The 27,739-nt window shown below is 44.8% G+C and overlaps 1 protein-coding gene and 2 long non-coding RNA genes across 6 annotated transcripts in view; 2 read left to right on the top strand and 1 right to left on the bottom strand.

Annotated features, from left to right (window-relative positions):
- LOC116663239 overlaps positions 1-1,882 on the top strand; it is a 133,412-nt gene extending 131,530 nt beyond the window's left edge. The window contains exon 6 of the long non-coding RNA XR_004319445.1: positions 1,418-1,882. This is a non-coding gene — a long non-coding RNA (uncharacterized LOC116663239). The remainder of the gene's footprint in view (positions 1-1,417) is intronic.
- The window catches only part of TNC (tenascin C), a 91,048-nt gene that overhangs the window by 49,489 nt on the left and 13,820 nt on the right, over positions 1-27,739 (bottom strand). Inside the window, 9 exon segments of the mRNA XM_032478278.1 lie at positions 159-422; positions 1,918-2,007; positions 2,207-2,392; positions 3,150-3,419; positions 6,814-6,970; positions 7,714-7,829; positions 8,830-9,093; positions 10,362-11,771; positions 14,264-14,858. Of these exon segments, the coding sequence (XP_032334169.1) occupies positions 159-422; positions 1,918-2,007; positions 2,207-2,392; positions 3,150-3,419; positions 6,814-6,970; positions 7,714-7,829; positions 8,830-9,093; positions 10,362-11,771; positions 14,264-14,720 (3,214 nt within the window). The 5' untranslated portion in view covers positions 14,721-14,858.
- LOC116663237 overlaps positions 15,566-27,739 on the top strand; it is a 303,510-nt gene continuing 291,336 nt past the window's right edge. For 3 of the 4 annotated variants that reach the window (XR_004319440.1, XR_004319443.1, XR_004319441.1), the window contains exon 1: positions 15,849-16,037. This is a non-coding gene — a long non-coding RNA (uncharacterized LOC116663237). Of the gene's footprint in view, positions 15,694-15,848; positions 16,038-27,739 lie in introns of those variants that run through there. The other variant, XR_004319442.1, reaches the window with a different exon arrangement.

The raw sequence follows: 27,739 nt of genomic DNA on the forward strand, positions 1-27,739 counted from the left end.
TGTAAGTAGCTGTTTCAAATGGCATTTAGAGGATTCATGAGCAGAGAAAGTCACACATCTTCCCATCTGGTTTTCTCACTGGAAGACGACCTGGCTGATGAGTCTGCAAGTCTCAGAGCCAACAGCGGGTGGGGAGAGAGCTCAGGGGCTGGCCTCACCTGTGGACGCCTTTACCCGTGCGGGTTTGCTCTTGTGCCTGCCCTTCTCCGCTGTGAGGAGGATGGCATATTCCTGTCCAGGTGCCAGGCCTCTCAGGACGTAGGAAGTGCTGTCTTTGGGAAGCTGCACCTCCACTGGCTGGCCGGAGGGAAGACTGTAGTTGAGGCGGTAACGGTCAAACTTGGCCAGTGGCGTCCTCCAGCGCAGGGTCAGGCCGGTCTCCGTCGGCTCAGAGACCTGAAGGTCCTTAGGCGCATCGATGTCTGGGAGGAAAGTGGAGAGATGAACACCCTTCAGGCTTTGGGACAGGACTGCTTCCAGGGCTGAAAGCTGGTCGTGGGCTGCTGTCCCAGGTCTGCCATAGAGGGGCTGGGTGGTTTCGAGCAGCTCACCTGTCTGAGCCTCAGTTTTCACCTTGGTGAAATACCATTGTTGTACCTTACCTCACTGGGTTTTTGAAAGATCAAAATAATGTAATGGTATATCTATGCCATGAAATCATACTCAATTAAGAGCATTTACAAGGAACTGACTATTGACACAAGACACAATTTGAATGGATCTCAAGAGAATTAGGCTGAGTAATAAAGCCAATCTCTAAAGGTTGTGTATGATTCTCTTTATGTAGCATTCTTGAAATGACACAGATTAGTGATTGCCAAGGGCTAGGGTGAAGATTAGGGTGAAGGGGAGGGAGGGAGGTACCTGTGACTATAAAAACTTGTAGCAAGAGGGATCCTTGTGATAGAACTATTTAGCATCTTGACTGTAGGGGTGGATTCCAAAATCTACAAGTGATGAAACTGCATAGAACTAAATTCACACACACACACACACACACACACACACACACACACACACACACACACGAGTGCTGTGTGAAACTGGTGAAATCTGAATAGCATTGATAGGTTGTGTCAATGTCAGTTTCCTGGTTGTGATATTGTTCTGCCATTACACAAATGTTACCACTGGGGGAAACTAGAGGAAGGGCTTAGGAGATCTCTCGGTATTATTTCTCCCAACTGCATGTGAACCTACAATTACCTCCAAATAAAAAGATTTTAAAAAAGGATATGAATGTAAGCGCTCAGCATTGAATCCTGCATAATGAGGAAGCTTGATGAAGCATGATGCCTGAGGACACTCTTTGCATATCAGCCTCCCTTTTCATCACTGTCGGAAGCTGGCAGAAAGTAAAGAGTTCTCTCTCTCTCTCTCTCTCTCTCTTTTTTTTTTTTTTTTACAAATTTTCCAGGATGAAAAAAAAACACAAACTTGTGGCAAGAATCAGTGACTTCAAATCATACAGCCCTTCATCATCCTCACCCAGAAGCTGAAGCTGCAGGATGCAGTGAGTAAGAGCAAAGACTGCCTTAAACTCTGCTGCGGCCGCTTGTAATCTGTATGACGAGGGTATATAACACAAGTTAACTGTTTTCTAAGAGAAAATGCCCCAGATGTGTTGTGATTAGGCTATGGTTTCTAAAAAAATTGACTTGGTTACCAGCTTTTAAAAGTGTATAGATTTCTTGTGAAGTCTGTTTCTAATTTTTTGTAAAAGAGTCCTCTGTACCCCTTCCTGCAGACAGAGAGTAATGTCGGCACCATTTACGGGGGGAGTTCACCTGGGCTAGATAATCCTGGAAGCCCCTTTTCCCTCTGGGCTTTTACTGTTTCTTTTTAAATAGATTTCCTGCCTCCTAGGTCCTGTCATGTCTGCTGGTGCCAGCCCAGCGGTGGGAATCTAGGACTCACCTGTGGCCGCATTGATGGTGGCTGGGTCGCTCTCCTTGTCCTCCTTCACAGCAGACACTCCAATCCCATATTCGGTTCCTGGCCTCAGACCTAAAAGAGAATGCACAGGTTGAGATTCCACCCAAAGCTGGATTAAAATGGCCCTGAGCTAGTCCCTGAAGGCTACGACTTCTTAACATCCAGAATGTTCCACAGACTGACTCACTGATGCCCAAGTGAGAGGGATTGCTGGGAACTGCCTTTACTCTGTCTCTGGAGGGCCAGTGGGGTCGGGGGAAGCAGGGCTGACCTGTGAGCGTGGTTTTGGTTGTGGTTTGTTGGCTCCTGGGGACTTCAACCTCGGCATGGTCACCTCCAGAGATGGGGGCGTACTTAATTCTGTAACTGTCAGCGGCCGCCTTGCCGTTTCTCCACTCCAGGGTGATGCTGCTGTCTGTCTGGGAGATGCGGCGGAGATTCCTGGGAGCATCCAGGCCTGTTTGGGAGAGAGCATTTGTGTTGAGAATACCAGGCAGCAGAAGAGCGGGAGTGCTTGACCGTTGAAGGTGAGACATGGAAGGTGCCTGTCATTGGAGAGAAATGACAAAATCGCCCCCACACCCCTCTGGCTCAGTAGCTAATGCACAAATCTAAACACATATTACACATTTGACACTTTCTTCACTATTAAAGTGTGTGATATCTCAATCATTCATGTTTTCCACCGATTTTGTGCTTAATAAAAAAGGTACCAGAACTTACAAATAAGCTCTCTGAGTCTAAGAACAGGTTTGTTGCCTCCATCACTGGATTTCTAATAACTCACATGGAGCTCACTGTGCTCTGAAAAAATATTTTGTGAATGAATGATTGACACTTTGGTACTTTTAAAACAATACCATAGGCTGAGGTTAGAAAGCATTTTTGTCATTCATGTTTTCCATATACTGCATTTTATTATTAAAGTATTTATTTGAATTTTATTTTAACCTAAATGTCTGAATGTCAAGCCAGCATCTTCTGTGTAGGCAAAAACTTTTTCTTTTGCCTTAGAAGGTTATTTGGGATAATTTTTTTTCTATGAAAAATTAGTCCAATTGCTGCAATATTTTTAAATAAAATTAAAGGAATGAAAATCTCCTTTCTGTTTTTCCTACTGTAAAAGGAGCCTGGCAGACGCTCTGACATGGAGTGGGGGTGGGAATCTCACAGTCCTCCCTTTCCTGGTGCTGTTAGCAGGGGGGGCCCGTTACCTGTTGTGAAGGTCTCCCTGGCAGGGTTGCTGGACATGTCGGCCCTATGGGAGATGAGGGACACCTCATACTCAGTGTCTGGCTTCAGGTTCCCGATGGAGTACTGGTTCTCCTCGTGTGTGAGGTCGATGGTGGTGCGGTCACCTGGCACGTCTTTGACCCCGTAGGTGAGCTCAATGCTGTCGATCTCGGCCAGGGGCTTGGACCAGGTGATTAGAGCGGTGGTGTCTGTGACATCTTTCACTTCTATCTGGCTGGGGGCATCCAACCCTGTGACAGGTAGAGGACAGAGGGGTTTCAGAGATACGGGCCAGTGTAGGGGCTGGGCAGAGAAGGGGCTTGCAGCCACTCAGATCCGTGTGTGTACATTTAGGTGTATACTGGCCACTTGGCCTTATTTTCTTTTGGAACCTCAACTTCCTGTTTGATAAGCTATAAGTGGGGATGATGACAGAGCTACCTTGTAGGTTTTGTTGTTTTTTCAAATATTGAAGGAAATAATGCATGCAAAACCCCTAGCACAGAGCCTGCAACATGTAGTTATATGATAAATGGTTGTGACTATGTTATTATTATTACTCTCATAAGTTGAAGAAGCTCACTTAGGGGCTACTTCACTTGAAAAACACTGACTTAGTTGCTCTGGCTTTTTAATTAGGCAAACTCCCTAACTGGTAACTTCTCCATAAGAATAATGGGGCAGAAAAGGGAGGCAATGACTATCTTGACAACGTATGGCAAGTTAATTTTGATGAAAAGATTTCAGGCAGGAAAGTCATGGCTACCTCGAGCCTTGCCTCTCTTTGAGTCCCCATCTTGGCCTTCCTCCTGCCTTGCAGCTCCCCTCCCGCCCCACCGGCCTTGTGTTTCCTGCTCTGACAGCGTGCTTCTCCTCCGAGAGCACTCTGTGTTGATTCTCACCTCCGGGCCCCTGCACTTGCTGTTCGTTTCTTTGTCCTGAAATTGCCCCCTCCCTCTAAAAATCTCCTATTCGTCCTTCAAAAATCCCAGTTTTACGTTGCTCCTTAACAAGAAGCCGCCTTTTACCTTGTTGCAAACAGATAAACACGTACTCCCTCCCCTGTGGGCATGAAGTTTCTGTCTGCAAGGTGGTTAAGTTCTAGAGATCGGATGTGTGACCCTGCGCTTATAGCCCAGTGCTGTGTTGTACACTTAAAAGTGCTTTAAGAGGCTAGATCTCAGGTTAAGTGTTCTTGCCACAATTAAAAATAAAAGCTTCCTAATAGTGTCCTTTTCTCTCTAGCCTGTAACACATTCCTCTACAGTTTATTCAAACTGCATTATACAATTTAGATTTGGCCGTTCGTTCATTCAAAGTGTGAGTCTTTGACCGTTTTTAATCTCCAGCATAGCGTCAGGCTTTGTCATTTATGTCCTATTTTTTTCTAATTATATAAAGAAATTTAATGCATTAAAACACATCAGGCATTCAGGAAAAGCCTAAAATTAAGATATTAAGGCACTCAGTCAATGTCTCTTTCTTCATTTTTTAAAATAGTTAAGTTGGTTTTTTCAGCGTTGGATGAGGAAACAATAGCAAATGAAAGGAACTAGGTTTCATAAACAAAACGAGAAGGAGGAGTAATTCCCGGCTGATTGTGAGAAGCCTGCAGGGTTTGTTTTCTGAATTCTAGGGTTTGGTACCTCTCTGAATTCTAGGTTTAGGGACCCTGCCCACTCACAGCTCAGAGATGATGAACCCATAAAATGCACAGCGAAAATGATGCTGCAACCCAACAGTGAGGCCTCCGTCCTGTGTTCTCAGAGGCGCTAGGAAACACCTGAACCACACCTACTGTCCTATTTAACAGCCCTTTCATTAAAGAGGTTGGGATTCAGTGTGGGATGTGAATCTCCCCCTGGATCCAGAACCCTTCAGTAGAGGAGATTCACAGTGTCTTGTGCTTACCATGTGCCAAGCACAGCGCTATGTCACTTACGACTCAACTGTCAAGACAGCCCCATAGGAGGAGGCTATAAACCCAGTTTCCAGATGGTGGGTCTGAGGTTTAAAGAAGTGGCTCTGCCCAAAGTGACGTGATGGTGAGCAGGGACGCTGGGATTCAGACTCAGGACGGTTTGTGTCCAAAGCCCATGCTCTTTCTCCTTTAAATGGAAGTGCCTCTCAGAAACATTCACCTGCCAGGAATGGTTGTCATGCAGTCTCTATACAGAGCTGCGAGGGAAGGAGCTAAAAATGAAAACTTTAAGGTCCTTTAAACCTGGAAAAAGTTCAGGTATCAGCAAAATAAACGTAAGTATCTGCATCTCAGTGTTGATATTTATGTGATTCTGAAACTTCAAATGTTGGAATGTTTGTCCTGCAAGAAGAAGATAAAGCAGCCAGTCCCCAAATTTGTATTAAAAAGAAAAGGGCAGATGAAAGAAATGTCTTTTGTGTTTTCAGAGTGCTGTCTCTCTAGCAAATAAGCATTTGCTTGCTCTTTTCTATGCCTTTCTGGTGATCTAACAATTTTTCTTGTTGGTTCCCGCCTTCTACCTACCACAGTGGGATGTTGTCAGGATGATGGAAAACACTTGCTTATAAAAAAAGACAGTCTTATGAATTGGATCTGAGCTAAGCAAAATGTGCAAATATTTAAATGCAATATGTTCTTTCTTGTCATCAGTCAACAGATTTAACTTTTCCAATAACCCTCTGCCAAGAAGAGTCAATTCCTTGAACAATTGGCACATACGCTATCTTGAAGAAGATAAAAGAGATTTTCCCAAACATCAGTGCAAAATAATTTAATTAATTTATTTATAAAAATCTACTTCTTGGTAGAGCAACTCCAAATTCAGGATTCTCCCCCCCCCCACCCCCAAATGATCTGGCAGTGTCAAATCCTATTCTACCCCTAGGAAGGAAGTTCTGAGTCACATTTTATTCAGGGTCCTGTTGAAGACATGGAATCAACACTCTACGTAAGCCAGAGCCTAGTCAATGTTACTGGTAATGGGGTTAAAGTTATAAAGCTAAAACCAGGCTTAAAATCCTGGCCCTGCTAGTATTAACCATTTGGCATTAGTTAAATTGATTTAGCTTCTCTAAGCCTCGGTTTCCACTCTTGAAAGATAGTAGCATTAATATTTGCCCTACCTCTTTCATAGGACTGGATACTAATATTAAATCAGATGGTGTGGCAGATTATTTGCTATGGTCTCATTTATTTTCCTGTGTCTGTGCCCCTTTGAAATGTCACTGTGAAGCTTCTCTCATGAAGGGATGGATCTGACTCCCCACCCCTTAAATCTGGACTGGCCTTGAGTTTGCTTTGACAGAAGTGGCACAGTGCCAGCTGTGAGCCTGCTGAGCTCAGGCCTAGGTTAGCCTACTGCAGGCTGAGGAACCATGTGGGGCAGAAGGGCACCGTCTTGGCTGAGACCACCCTCGCTCAACCAGCCCCCAGCCCACACAGGTGCATAAATGAGTCCAACCAAGAACAGAAAAACTATCCAACCTCAAATCACTGATGTGAAAAATTATTGTTTTAAGTCATTACGTTTGGGGCTTGGTTTTTTTTTGTAGCATAAGCTGATTGATACAGATGCTCTGTAAGAGGGCATGTTATCAACCAGAGGTGCTTTGCGGCACAGTCATCGTTATCCTTGCGTCAGTGGTGCTAAGGATGATACTCACGGGTGGTTGTCACCCTCTTCAGGCCGGGGCCCCGAGTGTTGTTTTTCACGATGTGCAGAGATATCTCATACTCTTGCCCAGGAGCTAGGCCAGTTTGCCGGTACGTGGTCTCCGGCCTCCGCAGGCTTTTGGTGATCTCTCCCTCATCTTCTTTATTCTGAAATACAGAGGCACCTTTGTAAGACCTAGGGAGGTGCCAGCATCTTCATTTATGTGGTTCATTCATTCGCTGCTTATTCCTTCCTCGTTCATTCTTTTGTCTATTCACTAGGCACTAAGTAAGCATCGGATCAGCATGGTAGGTGCTGAGGATACAGAGACAATAAACACATTTCTCAAGTTTGTTTCCAAGTTCCTCCCATAAACCTTTCTACACACCCCTCTGACACTCAAGTCAAATGACAGGTGTGAGAACCAAAGGAACTCTGGAGTCACAAGCTCAGTCCTTCCTTTCATCAGAGAAGTCAGGTGATGGCCCCGTAGTCACACACCTAGTAAATGAGGGAGCCTGAGTTTGAGCCTGGGGACCCACTTTGCTGCCTCGCATGTGCTTTTAGGCACAGAGAGAAGGTACACTCAGTCTCAGATATGCCTGGAGGCATTTTGAGACAGAGACCATTTCTTATCTTTGTTGCCTCTGAGTAGAAATTTGCAAGACTATGAGGGGTAATCAGACCCTAGAGGTGACTTCCCATCTATTTGTCTAGGCTCTCAGCCGTAAGTACTGTGCTTACTGACTTCTTAAAGTCACTTAAAAATGGATGCAGACACCTAGGGGCTAATTAGAGCCCTGTCCTCCACCAGAAGTAAGGAAACAGAGTTGATTCAAAAGTCTGCAGAGCCCTGTGACCATCTTCAGGCTCTTGTGGTCAGTTATGCCCACTCCACTCTGCTCCTTACCATATTCCGGAAGATGATTTCCCACGTTTCAAAAGCAATGTCCAGAGGATCCCACTCCACTTCCACAGATGTCTCCTTGATGGACTTGAATTTTAGACCTTCAGGTGCAGGCAGGTCTGTCAGGAAGAGCACAGAGAGGAAGTAAGGATGGCTACATGTGTGGTAGGGGTGATGATTCCAGTAAACCCCACGGGGCCGGTCATCAGGGCTGATTGTCAGAGTTGGGCTCTACTTAAGGGTTCTTCTAGGATGGTGTCTGCTATGAGACAGTATGGAAATTAATATTAGGACCAATCATAGGATTAAGTGTTAAGCAATTTCATGTATTTAAACCTAATATGAGCACAGACTTTAGCATCAGATAGATGAGCTGGAGCCTAAGCTCCATCATTACAAATTTTGTGTGCTTGGTTGAGTTGAACAAAATGCCCTGAACCACAATTTCTTTACTCAAGAGGAGGTAAGTATGCCTGCCCCTTGGGAATGTTTTGAGACTGAGTGATATATCCCATAGAGACTGCTGGCCATGGTTCTTGGCATGAAGCACAAATTTAATAAAAATCAGCCAATGTTACTGTTACTAAGCAAAAAAAAAAGGACCAATTTCTAGCCATAACTTGCTTTTCAGGACTGGAGGTAATTATTCTGATGTTGGACTCTTAAAGAAATAACTTAAACCCTAATGTTTCCACTTTTATATTTTTAAATTTACAGACAGTGAGCTCCACAGAAAGATAGTAGTAGAATACAGTACTTAAGAGCATAAATCTGCAAGCCAACTGCCAGGGTTCAAATCCCATCTGTACCACTTATTAACTCTGTGATTCAGGATGAGATGCTTAACTATTCAGAATCTCAGTTTCCTCATCTGTAAAATGGGTTAACAGTAGCTCCTGTCTCATAGGGTTATTGTGAGTTGAATGAGTTAGTATGTGAGGAGTTTCTTTAAAAAATATTCAGTGGGCTTAATGGGATTCCAGGGTTTTAACTGGTGTAACTACATGAAGATAGCTGTAGAGCTGTGGGGCAGAGGTGAGGCAGTAACTCATGGGGCGGATTATGCACTAGACAGGCAGAGGGCACTGGGGGCTGCCGAGAGGGACCCTGCTCACTCACAGGTGGCCACCCTGGCGCTGACTGGAATGCTCTTCTTGTTCTCCAGAATGGCGAACACGCGGATAAAGTACTCCACACCAGGCTCCAACTCCTGGATGGTGGTGGATGTCCGGTTTCCAGGGACACGGAACTGCATTTCCAGGCCATCCTCGTGGGTGGGTGTGTACACGACGAGGTACTCGGTGACCCGCATCTCATTGTCCCAGGCCAGATTTACGGTCTCTTCTGTTACTTCTGTCACGATGAGGTCTTTGGGAGGGGACACTGGCAGGAATAAGAAAGGACGGTTTGGGTCAGACAGCGTCAGTTTTGCAGTTTATACATTCTCTCTCAGTTTGTTTCCCTGGACCTGACTCTTCTACTGCCAGTCACAGAAGCCTGGAACACAGCTTCCATTTTCTAAAATGCAGACTCATTGATGACCCCCAGCCTTCGAATCCTTTCGTGACTGTCCCTTGCCTACAGGGCGAAGTTCTAGGTCTGCCATGTGGCCTTCAGGGCTCTTTGTGGACTGGCCCCTCCGACTCCTCCACTCCCTGGACCCTAGTTCAGATTCAGGCCATTTGCATAGGAAGGTGCAGCCTGAGCCTTGCCTTCTGCTCTGAACTCCAAGCCTCACACTGGAAGCATATTTTGGGCTCACCTGGTCCAACTCTTTTTTTCTAGATGTGAGTGAGGCAGAGAGACTTGCCCAACTTCGCTTACTCATCAAATTTGGAACTCACATCCCCTCCAGGACAGCCTGGTGTTGCTTCCAACCAGGCGTCCCTGGCTTGGTCATGTCAAACAGAGCCCTGCGTTTATTCTCATGTACCAATAGCTTTAATCCAGGCAGAAGTTCTCCATTATGACAAGTATGTAAGGGTGGATGAGAGGAGGGCAAAGAAGACCCTCATTAAACATGAGCACTATCAGTCTTCCTTGTGTTTTCACTCAGCCAGTGTTTACTGAGCACTTAACTGAATACATTCCTGTACTAACTGCTGGGATAATGCTCCTTTAAGGCATTCACAGTCCTTGGGATCAAAGACAGTAACAAAAAGATGACTTATAGGTGATCAGCATTTCATCTTTAGCTGAGTATGCATTTAAAACTTTGTTTTATGTAATCTCACTGTCCATTCAATTTAGCTGAACTTTTACTTACATCTCAATAAAGGGATTTTGTTTATTATTGGTTTGATGTCGGTGGGGAGTAGGAAAGAAGGCTGATGTTTAGTGAAAGGGAGGTGATCATTTAATCTACTTCATTGTGAGCCCTGGGTGTGAGACTCAGTGTGGGTGACCTAGGCAAACTCAGATACCAGCTCTGAGCTGTATTAGTTGTGTGCCCCGGGGACAATTTCAGAACCTCTCTGAGCTTCTGAGCCCTCAAATAGGTAGCTCTGTAACAGGTGAATGACCAGAGCCTCTTCAAAGAGTAAGAGTGTGTGTGTGTCTGTGTGTGTGTGTGTTTACTGTAACGCAGAGTTATCCAGCCACGTCAGCTCAGGCGTGGCCACCATCACGCTCGCCGGAGCGCGGGCACTCACCCTGGGAGCAGTCTTCTCCAGAGTAGCCCTCATTGCAGATGCAGCGTCCTGAGACGCACTGCCCCCAGTTGCTGCAGTCATTGAGGCAGGAGCGCTGCCCGCAGTCCAGCCCCGTGAAGCCCTCGTGGCACACGCACTGGCCGTCCACGCAGCGGCCCTGGCCGTGACAGTCCTCGGGACACCTGCGTTCCCCGCAGTCCTTGCCCGTGAAGCCCTCGTGGCACATGCACTGGCCGTTCACGCAGCGGCCCTGGCCGTGGCAGTCGCTGGGACAGGAGAGGTCTGCACAGTCGGGGCCGGTGAAGCCATCCTCGCATACGCACTGCCCGTCCACGCAGCGGCCCCGGTTGCTGCAGTCCCGGGGGCACCGCAGATCCCGGCAGTCCTCACCCGTGTAGCCGTCATCACAGACGCACATGCCGTTCACGCAGCGGCCGTGCTGGTGACAGTCGTTGGGGCAGCTCATCTCGCTGCAGTCGTAGCCCTGGAAGCCGTGCTCGCACACGCACTTGCCCTGCACACAGCGGCCGCGGCTATGACAGTCGTTGGGGCACCGCAGTTGGCCACAGTCCTCCCCAGTGTGGCCCTCGTCACACACGCACTGCCCGTTGACACAGCGGCCGTGGCCGCTACAGCCATTGGGACATTGGAGCTCGCCGCAGTCCGTGCCGGCAAAGCCATCGTCACACTCGCACCGCCCGTCCACGCAGCGGCCGCGGTGGTGACAGTCGGACGGACAGCGCTTCTCACCGCAGTCCGCGCCCGCGAAGCCCTCGTCGCACACGCACTGGCCCTCCTCACAGCGGCCGTGGCCGCGGCAGGCGTGGGGGCAGGTGAGCCGGCCGCAGTCCTCCCCCTCGAAGCCCTCCTCGCAGAAGCAGGTGCCGTTGACACAGCGGCCGCGGTCGAAGCAGTCGTTGGGGCAGATGAGCTCTCCGCAGTCCTCGCCCGTGAAGCCCTCGTCGCACACGCACTCGTTCTCTACGCAGCGCCCGCGGTTGTGACAGTTGTTGAGACACAGGGGCTCTCTGCAGTCCTCGCCAGCAAAGCCGTCCTGGCACACGCACCGGCCGTCCACGCACCGGCCGTGCTCCTCGCTGCAGGGCACCGGGCAGGTCTCCTGGCTGCAGTCCTCCCCCGAGTAGCCTTCGAAGCAGACACAGGCCCCGTTCACGCACTTGCCCTGGTCATTGCAGTCGCTGGGACAGGCCACCTGGCTGCAGTCCTCCCCCGTGAAGCCCTCGTCGCACACACACTGCCCGTCCAGGCACTGGCCTCGCAGGTGACAGTTGCCTGGACATTCAGGCTCAGAGCAGTTGGGGCCTTTCCATCCAGGTTCACACACACAGCCGCATCCCTCAGTGCTGAAGTTCCCCCGGCCACTGCAGAAGGGCCTGGTGTCCAGTCGGCCTGCAAGGAAGAGAAGAGAGGCTCTTGACTGAGTACAGGCAGCCTGGTTTCTTGCCTTCTATCCACGAAACCTAGATTCAAATTCAGCCAAAGCCAGGCTGCACCCTCAGGCCTCACCTGGCTTACTGTGTGAAATCAGATGGGGCTCACATCCAAGGACACCAGGTAGGAATTCATAACCTGTACTGTCTGCAGTTGCAGGTTATATGCAGATTGTGTGTTCATGTGTGTAGTAGTGTGTGAGTGTTCCTACCTCCGAAGAAAGGATCTATAATTTTCATCAAATTTTCAAGCGTTCCCATGACCCCAAGGGTCACTGCCTGTGGAATGCATCGTGCTGAGCTGTGTTGTTACTTCTCCCGTACAAAGTTGTTTCACCAAGAAATAATTGTTGACCTGAACTCAGTTCTGACTCCTGAACTCAGTAGCTGTGCTGCATGTGGGAGAAGATTTAGCACTCTGGAGCTCAGTGTCCTCGCTGGCCAGGTGGGACCAATGGCCCACTTCCCTGGGGTACATCAGGGTTAAATGAGGACATTAGGGACCCACTGCCGCCCTTTTTGTGATTTTCTCTCGTGGAGTGTTTTGGGTTGACTCAAGTTGGTGTATGTGTTTACGTGACCAAATCTTTCTGAATTTTCCATGATTGAAGTGAGGTGGCTAAGGAGTGGCTTTCTAATTCTGTCAGTACAACTTTCAGTTTTGCTCTGCCACACATTGCCTCCATCCTTTTTCCTGTCTAATCCTGGAGGCTGCAGTAGTGGGTGAATCTGAGGACTGCATGGTCAGGGCTGACGGGACTCCGGCTCTTTGAAGTCTCTATAATGTCTTGGCTCAACTTGCAGCAGTGGCTGGTGTGGTCTCCATGGAGCCAAGGAGAAGAAACAAACAAAACCAGTCCCTTTTCTCTGCATCTAAATGCAGTTGAATTAATATGTTTTATCTCCTTCCTGACAGCAGGAAGGAAGTCAGTTAAAAAAAAATTGGTTTGGAAAGTGAGAATCAAAACTTTAATTGTCTAGTATGGTAGCCACTAGACATGTGGCTTCTAACAGTTGAATCGTGGTTAGTCTGAATTGAGATGTGCTCTAAATGTAAAATGCGCACTAGATTTCAAAGACTTAACATAAAAAAAAAGAATGTAAAATATCTATTAATAATTTTTGTATTGATTCCAAGCTGGTAGATTATTTAGTTATATTGGGTTAAATGAAATAGATGACTAAAGTCATTTTTACCTGTTCCTTTTTCATTTCATTAATGTGACTACTGGAAAAGTTAAGATTATGTCCATTTGTTCTAATGGAGCGCTGCACTGACCAGTTATTGTAACCCGTTCTTAAGCCTTAATCCTGCTGTGCAGCGCCCATCTGCATTTTACCGGGGAGTTGACAGAAGCAGGAGATAAACTAATTTGTGCATAAAGCAAAAACTTTGTTTTTGCCTTGGAAGCCTAAGGCATGTCCTGTAGTACACTCTCCACTTGTGGTGATGTGGGCTACTCTTGAAATAATTTGTCAGAATACTTTCTGGTTTTTTTTCCAGGTTTTTTTTTTTTTTTTTTTTTGAGTGGCAGAAATAGAGATTTTCATCTCCGATTTGAAGCTGATGAAACCTCTGTAGCTCTCTCAACTTTAGAGATGGAGACAAAGACAAATGGAGATGAAGACAAAATTCCAAAGTGACAAAATTCCTTTAAAAAGGATGCACCTGGAGACAGAGCATCACTGGGACAGCGTGAATTCTGGAGACACACAGGCACCTTCAGAGCTCCCATCTCATTACTCTATGTCATCTTGTGCCAGTTGGTTAACTTCTGTGAGTCTCAGTTCTTAGCTCTGTAGAATGTGGGTATTGAACCTTATCTCAGAGGGTTGTTGGGAGGATCAAATGAGAGAGTGAATGACAGTGCTGGAGGTAAAGGGGCTCAGTTCATATTGTGATCATCACTGTTGCTGCTGTTAAGCTGGAACATTTTTCTATTTCCTACAGATGTTGCCTCACCGTAGGCAGCACTGTAATTTGGTAAGAACACCGGGGTGTGGAACACCATGGTTTAAGTCCTGACTTGGCCACTTATGGCGAGACCTTGAGGAATCCCCTCCTCCTGGGCCTTAGTTTTTCCTATTTGTACAATGAGGTGATGGGGCTATATCACTACCTTTCAGAGAGTGATCTTTGGGTCAGGGATTTCAAAATACATTCATAGGTTTTTAGGGTAGAGAATGGGTAGATTTCATTGTCACGTAAGAAACTAGTAATTAAAGTAAAATAGGATTTTTCAAACTGAGAAACATTTGTCGCTAAGACTCTCCAAGAGCAGAATAGAGATGGTTACATTCTCTACAATTATTTGTGCATAAAATCTCTTTTGAATGAACACCTTGTGAGGCTAGTTCCCCAAGGAACCCGCTTTGGAAACAACTGATGGATCCTGCTCATCATTCCTCCAGTCCCCGTGGTGAGGGTCGGGGCCCGTCACCAGCTCATACCTTCGGCAGGCTGGAGACAGCAGCCTGCTCCTGTGGTGCACTGCTCCCGCAGGGAAGACACCAGGCTCTCCAGCTCCTCCAGTCTGCTCAGAAGCTCCTTGATGTCGGGAGCAGCGGCACAGCCGCAGGCCCGGCGGGGGATGTTGATGCGGTGCGTGAAGACGATCTGGTTTTCCCCGTCCACTGTGTGCTCCTGGAAGCTCTCCCTGGGCTCTGACGGTGGGGCCAAGTCTTTCTCCCCACTGGCTGATTCCAGGTCCACCGAGCACTGGGACCCCACAGGCAGCTTGATGTTGTAGACGTGATTAAACACAACTGGCTGGTTTTCCTCTGGCAGGGTGACATTCATCCCGCTCTGCCTCTTGTGCCGGATGACTTTCTTGAGGACACCACCTTCAGCAGGAAGGGCGAGCAAAGCTAGGAGGACGCCCCCCAACAGCTGAGTCACGACCCCCATGGTGGAGGTGGGTTTGGCTGAATGTTTCCGGGGTTTTTTTGGTCCTAGGGTGTCTCAGTCTTAGGCAGAATTGGGGATTTGGAAGCACAGAGTAGAATCCAAATCAGTTGTTCCTGGTCTTTTTGAAGGAACTCTCTTCTGCAAGTAAACAAAGGGAAACAACAAGCTTGTTAATATCTACTGCTAATTGAATGTATTGAATTTCTGCAATTCCAAGTGGATTTTGATATTTTATCTCCTGTGTTTGAAGGTCTCCTGATACTCCTTCAGTATTCACTGCAGCGTGGACATAAAATGGTCTCTAAAAGAATTTTACAATCCTGAAGGAATGACTTCACTCTGTTCAATGTTTGGAAGTTTAGGGGGACAACAGCGAGGGCAAAACTTTGTAATAAGGCAGGCCAGTTGTGGGCTTGGATCTCAGATCTTGCTCCAGGCCTTTGAGTGAGTTATATGACTTTTATTCGTCTTATTTTAATTCTGTACGTTGAGGATCATAATGGCTAATGCAAGGCTAATGATGTAGGTGAAAAGATTAAGTAGAAATCATTCATATATTCATGGATCCTTTCAGTATTTACTAGATGAACACACTGAGTCATTTTAGTGATAGGAAGTCCATAGTCCCAGGGATGTTCAGTAACTCCTACCTCTAATTATTGACCCTCCAATCTGAGTTTAACACCATCTGCTGATTCTCCTCTGCTATGGGAGACAAGAGTTCAAAATGAAGGCAAACTAAATTTTAATTCCAGCTGAAGATCTTACTAGTTATGTAGCTGTTGGAACTGTATTCCACCTATTTGAACCTCAGTTTTCCTTCTTTTTCATTTATTTCTAAAACCTTGAAAGGTCAAGTTTTTAAAAGAGCTGAACAGAATATTCTTGAACCAGTTGTCCAGACTATGACCCAGGGCAAGAGGTGGCTCAGAAAGGATGTCCATGAATCCTTGATGTCTTCTGCAATTAACAGGTGCTTATACCATTCCTACTGAGTGTTTGGTCTGAATCATGTCTTCTCTTCCTCCTAAATCATATGTTGAAGTGTTAACCCCCAGTCTGACTATATTTGGAGACAGGGCTCTTAGGGAGGTAATCAAGGTTAAATGAGGGTTCGAAGGGTGGGGGCCTAATCTGGTGATAGTATTGGTGTCCGTATAAGAAGAGGAAGAGACTCCAGATCTCTGACTCTGTCTCTCTGTGCACAGAGGGAAGGCCATGTGAGGACACACTGAGAAGGTGGCCATCTGTAAGCCAAGAGGAGAGACCTCACCAGAACTGAATTTTCCAGCATCTTGATCTGGGACTTCCAGAATTGTGAGAAAATACATTTCTGTTGTTTAAGGCACTCAGTCATGTTATCTTGCTATGGCAGCCCGAGCAGACTAGCCCATTGAGTTTTCCACAATAATCAGAGTTCTGTGGGTGGTAGAAATAAATATAAGGCCAAGTGCCCACCCTCAAAGGGTTTAACAATACAATTAATAAGAAAATGGAACTGTCTATTCAATACTCAAGGAACAAAGCGAGAAGAAATGCAAATAATTTGTGTTATAGATGCTAACAGATTATGGAGTTTGAAAAAAATAGAAGGAATTTTCAAACAAGTGATAGGACATGGCTTGTTGGAAAGGATGGAATTTAAGCTGAGGTTTAAAAAATAAAAAGGATTAGATACAAACGGTGTGGAGGAGAATACGCCTCAATGAGGCAGGCCTTACTCTGCTGGGTGGTCTCACGGCGGCTGTTTGCCTGTACGGGATTCAGGCAGTAGAGGAAAGCAGGTGTTGTGTCTTAGCCTATCAATAACCAGTGTTGTGACTGGACCAGCCCTTGTGGTTGTTATTATGATTGCAAGACACCTTTCAGCAGTAACCATCAGGAAACTTTGTAAAAAAAAAAAAAAGCTCATTTCTTATAGGACCTGGACATTACATGGCATCCCTGGGGCCACACAGTGAGGTAGAGAGAAAACGAGAGAGTGAGACAGGGTGGTGGGGGTGGGAGGTGGTGCAGAGGGTTCTGCTTTGATTTGGAGGCTTAGGGTTCCCAGGCTCACTCTTTATTGGTGAGTTTAAAACACAAAAGCAGGAGTTTAAAGCCCAAGAAGAGAAAAAACAAGTGGCCCAAATGGTCAGTCATTAAAATCAACCAAGATCTCTAAAACAAAGGAGTCTCAGTCTGGAGAGGTGTCCTCGCTCTTTACCTAGCCGTGTGGCTGGCGATGTGTTTATTCCAGAGAGCCATCCTGGAAGTGGATGCCTCTTTGAAGTGAGTGTGTGGCAATCAAATCTTAAGTCAGGTACTTGCATTGCAAAAAAGATAAAAACCCAATTGTCAGGGTTTACACTACAGGGAGTTGTCAAAAGCGGTTGAGAAATTAATGAGTAAAGATAAGAAGACCCGGTTAAACTTTAGGTGGTTGTAATATTGACTAAAATATGCCTTGCATGCGTGTGAGAATAGTCTATACATAGTATGAAGTCACTCACAGTCCTCTTTAGATAAGAATTACATCTGAATGTAGTTCAAGAAAATAATTGAGAACTATTTGGTTTTTAGCCAGTCGTGTCATACATTCATATTTTCCTATGCTTAACGCTACTCTTACACTTACACATTCTACGTTAGTGATTGCTGTCAATTAGATGTGGCATTTGGATTCCTTATTCTAAAAGAGGTTTTCCAACTTCCCCCTGCCCCAGGAAAATCTTATCCCAATAATAGAATGTATCAACATGATCCCAAGTGATCCTTCCTGAGGGCAGAAAGTCTGCAAAAACTGGAGAGGGATTGTGGTAGGGAAAACCGAACTGAGAAGCATTTCTGTAGGACTGGGCAGGGAGGGGTCTGGGGACCTAGAAAGCACTCGCTGTGCTTTTAATCAAGAACTTTCTACCCATGTCACATCCCAATTATTAATATTATTTGATATTTTATCAACTCTCTATGTAACATCTACTTAGGGTTTCTACTCCTTGATTAGGCAACCCTCTCTCCCCCCAGGAAACAAACATACCCCCAAACCCAAACAAACAAAAGACAAACCAAAAAGAAACAAAAAACTTCTTCTGAGTATGCATTCTCACTCAAATTAGCTCCCTAAACAAGAATTTGTGGATCTGTGATGTAGGCAAGCCCACTGAATGAAAATTATTATGAAGAGGAGAACTTGGCAAGTTCTCTTCTCTCAAACCAGCACAGCACATCTCAGTCATTTTCTGGGCACATATTTATTGATTGCATAGTCTATCGCAACTGCGTTAACTCTCTTTGCCTTCCACAAAGTCCTTCCTTCTCACCCTCTTCCCATCAATTCTTCGCTCTTTCTTTCTTCTCTTTTCTTTTTTTGTTTGTTTGTTTGTTTTGTTTTGTTTTAATAAGAAAGGGATATGGGCCAAGTCTGAAATGCTTTTGGACTTTTACCCAGCACTTTTGTGTGTGTTGCTAAATGACTTAAATTTCCATCTAAAAGGCCGTTAGAGTTGTTGGTTGAGACTCTAAGGCAATGAGTCTGGGGTAATAATGACCAGAGTGTGGGTTGAGTGAGGATTTTTCACTGTGTACGTACGAGACGTGCACTGGCACAGCCAAATGCTGCACTGGTTGGAGGAGGGAAATGTGATTCCTGAGGACTGTGTATTTCCTGTATTAGCTCATGGCGATCTCAGGGCAAGTGGATGTTTTTGCACTTTGGGAAAGACCCACCGTATCTTCCATGTGGTGGAAAAGGCCTGGACTTTGGAATTAGACACACCGAGTTCAAATGCCACTCACTGGCTCTGTGACTTGGGCAAGCTGTTTATCTTCTCTAAACCATAATCTCACTTGTAAAATGAAGGTTAAAATCCTTCCAGAGGGAATTATGAATTAGAGATCTGCACAGAAAACACCCAGCATGGGGTCAAAGCCACAACAGGCAGACGTTAAAAAGCAGCTGCTGTTTTGTTGTACTCAGAGAAACTGAGCCTAGCTCAAGTCCAGGCCAACAGCCTCCTTTTGCTTAAGCTTGATCTCCTTGTTGAATCCAATCCTAAACTCAGCAGCAGCTTGGATCTAGATCAAAGAGAAGTTGTAGAAATCACCGACGAGTGAGGGAGAAAACCTTATGAAGATGAATTTACTGGAACTGGAAATATTTATACCAGAGAGGCAAAAGATACAAAGCAAATAATAACCTTTAAGAATGTAAAATAGTCTCCCGTGGACAACTGGCCGGTTAATATCTCCTTTGAGGATGGACTTAGGGAAAACTACTGTAGACTGCAGTTTGTGATATTTAGGTTAGACATGAAGGATCATGTTCTGACAGTAGAGGCTTTTAAAATTGGGGAATGAGCCACTTACTGTGTAGAGATTCTTTAGAAAGCACAAGCAGATTCTTATCTTTATAGGAAGTGATCAGGCCACGGAAGGTCTGGAAAATACCTTGTAGGAGGAAGGAGTGCGAACCTGTACGTGTTTGTTCTGTAGTTGAGGAAGCCAAGGTGGAGAGGAGCAGGATTACCATGTGCAAATCTTGGGGATGCAGGAACTGGCTTGTCCCTTGTGGCCCCAAAGGACAGAACAAGCACCAATGTGTGTATATGTTAGGGGTGGAGAGAAGAGTTGGTTACAAGATGGCAAATTTCAGCACAACAGGAGAGATGTGTTTCTAATTGGAATTATCCAATAGAAAGGATATAATATAGCAATAAATTGAGAATACAGCAAACTCCAAGGCACTGAAATGTGAACAGAATACTGTTGAAGAGTGCAGGTTTGTAGACAGACTGTCTCGAGTTTGAGTCATTGTCCAACCACTTCCTCTTCCTTGGGCAAAGCACTATCTACACCACAAGCCAGAGTCATCTCATCAATGAAACGTGACCCGAGCGTCCTCACAGGACGTGGTGGGAAGTGCACGAGATAATGTGTGACGAGGATGGTATAGTCTTTGGCATCAGCAGGAGCTCAACGAAGGGAAGCTTTTGTGAAAAATATGGACTTCAATTAGTGTTTTTTTCCAGAATTTTCTTTCTCCCAACTCTTGAAACTCCTATCCTGGCATACACAGATTTTTTTTTTTTTTAGAGCAAGGGTGAGTTCTGCAGTGAAGTGAAGATGTCCCTCTCTCAGAGCTCCCAGGAAAACATGTCCTGGGAGGTATCTGTCTCTTTATCTGTATCTACCCTTTATCTACACCTGTGTCTACACTGTATCTGTATCTGCGTCTACACCGATACCTACATCCATGTCCACGTCTGTGTCTGTAACTGCAGCTCTGCTTCTCTGCCTGCCTGCCTGTCTGTCTGTCTGTCTGTCTGTCTAGTTGTCTATCATCCATCTTTTATGGTGAGATTAAAGTATCCGTCAATGTTTGCAAAGGAAGCAGCTGGGAGAGACACAGCCTTTGTATTGGCTCAATACATAGATTGTTGGGGTCACACATCCAGGATGAAGTGGCTTTGTCCAAGTCGTGCACGTTGCCTTGCTCTGTACCCTGTCTCGGCATGCGTGCTAAATGTAGAGAAACACACGTGTGGCCCAGCCTCTGCGTTCCATCTTTATCCAAAGAAACTGTTTAGAGCCAGAATAACTGTTCTGATCATGTCTGTGACTCTTCTGGCGCCTTCTTTCCTGCAGACTTCTCAAAACATAATTAATATGGAGAAAAAAATCTCCCATAAAGATTTCTTCAAGAGAGAGAACATTTAGGAAGAGGTTGGGAAAAAAAAAAAAAGCCCAAAAGCAAAAATTTTGAATTCATGGGTCTAAAGCTGTGTTGTTCAATATGGCAGCCACTAGCCACAAGTGGTTATTAAAATTAAGATGAATTAAAATGAAATACAATTAAAAATTCCATCCTCAGTTGTACTGTTCACATTTCAAGTGCTTAATAGCAGTGTGGCTAGTGGCTGTAATATCAGACAGTGTGGGTAAAGGACACTTCCATCATTTCAGGACGGTCTGCTGAGCAGTACCTGGTTCAGAGCTCTGCTTGGTGCTATTAAGCTGATGGAACAAGTGAGGGAACTGAGGCTCAGAGAGGTCAGAGAGTCTGCAAAAGGGGAGCTGTAACATTGTTAAGTCTCCTGTCTAATGGAAATGAATGAGTAACCCACATGCAGATGCCAGGAGACTAGAGAGAGAAGATGATGTTTATTTTTAACATAATATGACATAAGCAAATATGTATGCACACTGTACTTTCCATACCTTACATGTTCAGATGTATCCAGGTATAAGTGAGTATTCTTTACAGCTTTTGTCCTCCTCAAACCTGAAAGGACAGAGACCTTGCCCCAGGTGAGCATCCTTTCCCCCATCCTACACTTGGAATAGAAAATGTTTCATCTTCTTCTCTCTATATACCTTAGAAACCAAATTTCTCCATGAGATTCTTCTCCTTAAATCAAACCAAAGATAAATCGTCCAGGAACCAAGCTGCTTACACCCGCCATCTTATCCTGGCCTTCCTCACCTTTCTCTTGGGAGCTGGTGGAGCTTGTCAAAAATAACTTATGGCTCTCCTGCTTCTGTTGACCCTGCACTACTTTGCTCCAGAGTTTTTGAGGGGACTAAGTCTGTTTCCTTCAGCAGTCTAAGCAATTCTATTGATGCAGAAGCTGAGTTTGGGAGAAAGAGCCTGGCCTTTGCAGAGTAATAAAGCTATGTCAGAATTCAGCTCTTCCACTTAGTAGCTGCTACCTCTGGCCATTCACTTCCCCCTCTGAGTATCACCTGCCTCATCTGCATGGCTGTATATATGCCTCTTTCATAGAGTTGTGGGAGGATGGGATAAAATGAGAAGATATATATAAAGCTACTAACAGTGCCTGGTGCATGGCAGGTGCTTAACATGGTAGCTAATGATAGTAGAAACAATTATAATGACACTGGTTAAAGAGAGAGCAGATCAGAAAGGAAAGTTTGCATCCAGAAGGGAAGAGAGAATCAGGAAGCTACATCACGACTATAATGATGATATACTAGGTAGCAAAAGAGGTTGGCCCACCTAGGTCTGTTAATGTTCAAAGTAGAGCATGGCTGCATTCTTTTGAGGGGCTGGAGAAAGACTCCACAAAAGAGGTGGCACCTGAGATGAACCTGCAGGATGGGTGGGATTCCAAAAAGTGAATGATACACTGAGCAGGTGGGTTGAATTTGAACCTTACGCACCTGCCCTTCTAGAGTAGACATCTAGAAAGAGGGGACAACATGAGAAAAGGCAAGGGAGTTGGAATGCATGGGTGATGAGGAGGACAAGGAAGATGACAGAAATGACAGCAGCTTCCCTTTGTGGCTGCCTGATGTAGGCAAAAGCCGGTAACATGTATGGAATTCTCACAGTCTGGCTCTACAGGGGTGTATAAGATGTGTGGGACGTGGAGAGGAGAGAGCACGTAGAGGTGGGAGAACCAGTGAGGAGCATCAAAGGTCTCTGTGAAGGTCTGGTACTGAGCCCAGTAAGCATTGTTGTAAGGCAAGGTGCCTGATTGCTCACACTGTCATCTGTTGAGAAGACTAGGCAAAGCATAAGCTACTGTATTTAGTCCCTTGGTCTCCAAATACCTGGCACATTTATGGTGTCTGCCTCCTATAAAAATGAAAAGACAAAAAAGCCCCCAAAAAACAATGGCCCTGAAGGCTCTTTTTTTGGTGGGAGGAGGTGTTAAAATGTTAGGACTTAATGACTGATGAAAGATAAAACTTAGTTCTTGCTGCAGATTCTTTGATATTAGGTATTGCCAGTATAGGATAGTATCCCCAGATTCTGGCATTATAGATTTTTATTCAGAACATTACTCAGAGGTAACACTTCATTTAGCAGGTGGGGAAACCATGGTCAGTATCATGGCAGCCACGTCCCAGGAGCTTTTTGGTTTATAATTGCATACTCTGAGGCGCCTCAAATCCTCCCTTTTCTCCGTTTCTTCCAGTAGAGGTATTTGGTAGTAAGCTTTTGGAAGCAGCATGGAATAAATTAATGGTTATTTTTAGGCACTTCGCCGCAGGACAAAGACCATTGCTAGAAGAAGGAATCAACAATGTTTGAATTTTTTCCGGGTCACAGCTGGAGAATAAACAATTTCATTTTTAGATAAAGATAAAACTTCCAACTGGCTAGAGTCATATTTCAGAATACTTATGACTTCATTTTTAGTAGCTCATGGAATATATTTATCTTGTGGACTTAGGCATTTACGTCAACTAGCCTAGGCTTGGGGGAACAAGGAAGATTCTTACTGTTTAAAAATGCAGATGAATTTCTCTCCACACCACTTTGGCAATACCTAAGGTGGCTCACACCAAATTTTTCTTCTTGCTTGCTTTTATTGTCAGTTAAGCATGGAGTTGCTAACATGGGCATTCTTAAAGGTTCTAGAAATTCCTCACCCCTTGTCCTTCCCAACATCCATAAATTCCTTCTTGGAATGTGTCAGGAAGAGAGAGGAGCCAAGGAACAGCCTTAAGTGTGGATTTTTTCCGAGGACATCTGATCCTTGCACTTGAGCCAGTCTAGCACAACCTGTGTCTTAAAGGAATCGAGAAAACGTTGCCTGCCAAACCAAAGCCTCTCCAAGCCCTAGGTGTTGGGATTCCAACACCAAGAAGCACTTATCCATTTAGGTAGTACAGCGATGTAACTGGCACCGAGTTAGGACACTAATGGAGCCAGTGATCATTTCAGAGTCCTGGGAATTAATTCATTGTCAAAATCATTTATTCTTGCATTTAACAGAGATGAGTCGAATTAGTGTTTAGACCAGGCTATGGGATAGCTCAAGAGGTAGCAAGGTGTTCCAGAGATGAATGAGGGATGATGGTTCCTGCTCTCAGTGAGTTCACAGTCTAGTAAAGGAAACAGACAATAAAGACAGCTCCAGGGAAGGATGATAAATGCTAAAACTGACACATTTCCAAGGAGGGTCTGTGCAGCGTTCGAGAATATCTGCTCTAGAATCGGCCAAATACTATGGATTCTGGTACTGCCATTTGCTGTTGGTTTGAACCATGTGGAATTGTCATTTTTGAGGGTCAGGTAAAGTTGGACAGGGGCAGCTTCATATGGCTCCATCTGGCACCTATGACCTTAGGTATATAACATTGCCTCTCTGAGCCTCAACTTTCTTGTTTGTAAAATGGCAACACATAGAAACCTCACAATGACCTTCTTTCAACTGCAAGTGAGAAAAAAATGAGATTAAATGAGATAATACATGGAAATGCTTAGGACAGTGCCTAACACGAGGGAACTCTTAGTAACTGGTGTATTATTATTGTGTGATGATTTATATCTTTTGTTTGGAGAAGGCAGTTAGTGTAAGGCTACTCTCTGAAGAATGAGAGGTTCCTAAGGGAATTTGGGGGAGCCCCCCACCCCCACCCCCAGTCCACTGTTGCTTTTTTCCATGGGAGTGCATAATTGTTAGTGTTTCAGTTTGTCAAGTGACAGGGATACTCTGAAATCCTTAGGACAATGAGGGGGCTGTGTTTATAGCCCTTGTTTCCCCCCAGCCTACATATTCTCATTCAGTAGCAAGAAAAGCAAGCCCATGAGCCCAGAGTGGAGCGCTTTTCTGGCAGGTCAGTCCCCTGGCCAAGGGGCGGTGCTGCTACTGGGGTGGTTGTCCATGCTGCTCAGCCAGGTCTTTCTCCAGAACAGGCTGCCTGTGGTTTAGTTTTTCAAGACGTTGCTTCTGACGGGAAATGCTTGGCTCAGTTTTTCAGCACTTTCCATGGACACAGACAGACATCGAATTATAGACTCAAAATCAGACTTGAGCAAGCTTAGAAGCAACTGTGGAAGATCACTGAGTCCAAGGATGGTAAATGTGTGGCACCACACACGTCCTTCTGGTGCACATGGCAGACGTTGCTAACTGATGCCCACACACTTCTTTGGAGCCCCGCTTCAGAATTGTTATGCATATATCACTTTAGGCAGCAACACTGAATTAAGGAAAAGTAGTACATGACATGTAAGAGAATAACCGAACCGAAATACCCAGAGAGAGTCACTGGACAATTAGTAGCAAAGCAAATATTAAAACCTAGACATCCTAGTTTGTCAATGAATTTTTTTTGTCAATGAATTTGACTAAGACCGCTGGGAGGCCTTCAGCAATAAGTGCATATGAAAGGCTCCTAGTCATTCTTAGTCTGGAGTCATTGTAATGGTCCCCAGAAGGAAGTATCAGCAAGAGGATTTTAGCATCTGTGTTAAGATTCTTATTTCCAGATTTCTTGGTCTTGTAGGGTTTCTTCAGTTTCTCACCCATCCATCCATCTATCCATCTATCTTTTCAGTATGACTTTATTAAACACCTCCCGTGTGCCAAGCCCAGAGTTAAGCATGAAGGATACAAAAATGAAGAAAATAAGCATGTTCTCTGTTATCAGAAAGCTTACAGTTTTCTCTGGAAAGGTCACAAAATGGAATTGATTTTAACTCTGTGTATTGTGGCTTTAATATTTGTGATATTCTTAAGTGCCCCTGCAGATTGAGAACATGGTGCACACCGCTAAGCCAACAGCAAGAGTAGAAATATTAAGATTCTTTCAAAAACTACCTGCTGTTTACTCACTGTATGCTGCGTGACATGCTAGGGAAACTAGGCAGAGTAAGGACCTGTTCTGTTTCCAGAAATCTCATAAACTAGAACATACACAGGCAAGGTTTGTTGGCAGTGCTAGTCTAAATGAAGGAATTGAAGGAAGAAGTGTCACTCTGAGCTTGGAAGTTCACAGAGGGCTTCCTGGAGGAGGAAGTGTTTAAGATTATCAACTATTGATTGAAGCAGGCCTTGAAAGATCAGGAGAAGATTGAAATATTAACAATGATAATAAAAGTAATAAAGACATCATTAACTGTCATTCACTGAGTGCCTAATTGCCAGAGCCTGTGCTAAGCATTTTAAACCTCTAATTTTAAATTCTTGCAAAGTAATATGAGATAGTAGCTTTATTCTCACTTTGCAGATGAGGTAAGCTCCTGGAGATCTGAGGCTCCCATGGGGCCATGTAGTAGACTGTGCAGTAGATTAAAGAGCCATAAGATGAGCCGTGAGCCACAGTTCTGCCAGCCACTCTGCGAAAAGTCACATCCACTCCTGGAGCCTCAGATTCTCTTGTAAAACAAGCAGTTGTGTATGGCTCAAATTCTAGGGTCTCTTTTGTTTTAGTGATGTGCGGTCCACTGCTGATTCGGCAATATTTCTGCTGAACTTAACTTTGGATTTCATTTTAAACCCAAGTCACATGGCCAGTATTAAGAACAAACTCCCCAGTACTGTTTCTTTCTTTAGTCATTTGGCTCAAGCATTAGTAGTGCTTCATGGCTTTCTCCCTCCCATCCCCCAGGTCCCCCAAACATACGTTTCATTACCAACCAAATTAAGCCCACAAATCTTAATCCATAAAATATTTCCACCCAGACACAATAATGAGATTCATATTTGTGGTTTAGTATACCTAAGAAAAGCTCAGATGAAATATGACTAGATCCATTGATACATTCAGACCACAAACTGCCCTGGTGTGGTCTGGTTTCAATTTTTGAAATAAAAATTCTGCAGAGCACTTGCTTTCTCTTTTCTATTTCTTGCCTAGACAGAAAAGAAAATTAAAAAGTGGATCTGACCAAGTGGCAACAATATAGGTTCCTGTAAAATTGTTTCAAAAATAGATTTGAATTCATTTCCCAGTGGAACAATGACCTCCTCTGTTTCAGCCTTCATCCAGAATTTTAAGAAATCTAGTTGACTCTTTCACAAGTTTTGGAAAGTGGGTTTTTGAACTCTTGAGCCAAGGTTAAACAATTAAAGAGATTTCTCTAGGAAGGACAGGTTACAGATGGACTCATAACTCAACACTAAAAAAGATTTTCTGAAAAGGGGTGGATGACATGGTGGCCTTTGTGAAGCTGTTATCAGCCACCCAAGGCCAGAGATGTAGCCTCCAAAGGCTATGAAAACTCTTAAGGAGGCACCCTATTGGGAGAGAGAGGAAAGTAGTCTTTAGAGTCAGGAAGACCTGAAATCAAATTCTACTTTTATCTGCTTAGCCTTGGACAAAATCTTACAACTTTTCTGAACTGTGGCTTCTTTAATTGTAAAGTAGAGATTTTCCCAGGGTTATTGGAGAATGTGATAAGGAGTTATAAATGCCTGGCATATTAACAACAAATGCTACCTAGATATTAGTGTTTAGTCTCCTTTTCTCCCCTTTTCCTTCTTGTCCTCCCCTATTAGGAAGCTCTTCAACATTGAACAAATTTTTTTAAGTAGACAGTAATATTGTAGAGGTCACTCAAGAATTGGGTAAGAGGTTGAATTGGTTTGGGATGACAAGTTTCAGTCTATGTGTCAACTTAAATTAGCTGGTAATGGCTGCTGGAGCTGCTTTGAGAAAGATTCTGTGGCCATGTTTAGACTCAATGGGAAAAGATGCTGTGATGGATTAGCAATGTCTGCTCTTGATACAGAAGTGGGAGAGTGCTGGTGTGTGTGCCAGATATTTGGCATGGCAAGACTAGATAACTGTGGCAATCTTTTCCAACTCAATGTGCTGATGTTTAAATGAAAGGAATGCAGCCTGACTGATGCCTGTGTCAGAGGGAGCCAGATGGAGTCACTGACAATTATAAAAGCCTGTGTGAATCAAGTCCAATGAAGTTTGATACCTTTTGATGAAAGTTGACTCCAGAAATGAAAATACGCCTCTAAGACTGGAAGCAGGGGAAGCTAAGGCTACTCCAGTAACCAATGTATGTGATCGCAGGCAAGGCAAGTACTTTCATTGTCTGCTTTCTCTTTCTCAAAATGGGGTGATTTAAATGCTGCAATCATAACTAACATTGTTTGAACACATCTGTGCCAGGAACTGCATTACTTGTCTTGTGTGGAGTATCTCACTGAATCTTCTCCAAGTCTTCTGAGGTAATTGCCTTTATGTTTCTCAGTTTACAGATGAGGAAACTGAGGCTTGCACAGTTCAAGGTGACAGAGCAGGCATTTAATACAGGTGGGCTGACT

This window comes from Camelus ferus, chromosome 4 (assembly GCF_009834535.1).
Source record: "Camelus ferus isolate YT-003-E chromosome 4, BCGSAC_Cfer_1.0, whole genome shotgun sequence".
Taxonomy (NCBI): domain Eukaryota; kingdom Metazoa; phylum Chordata; class Mammalia; order Artiodactyla; family Camelidae; genus Camelus; species Camelus ferus.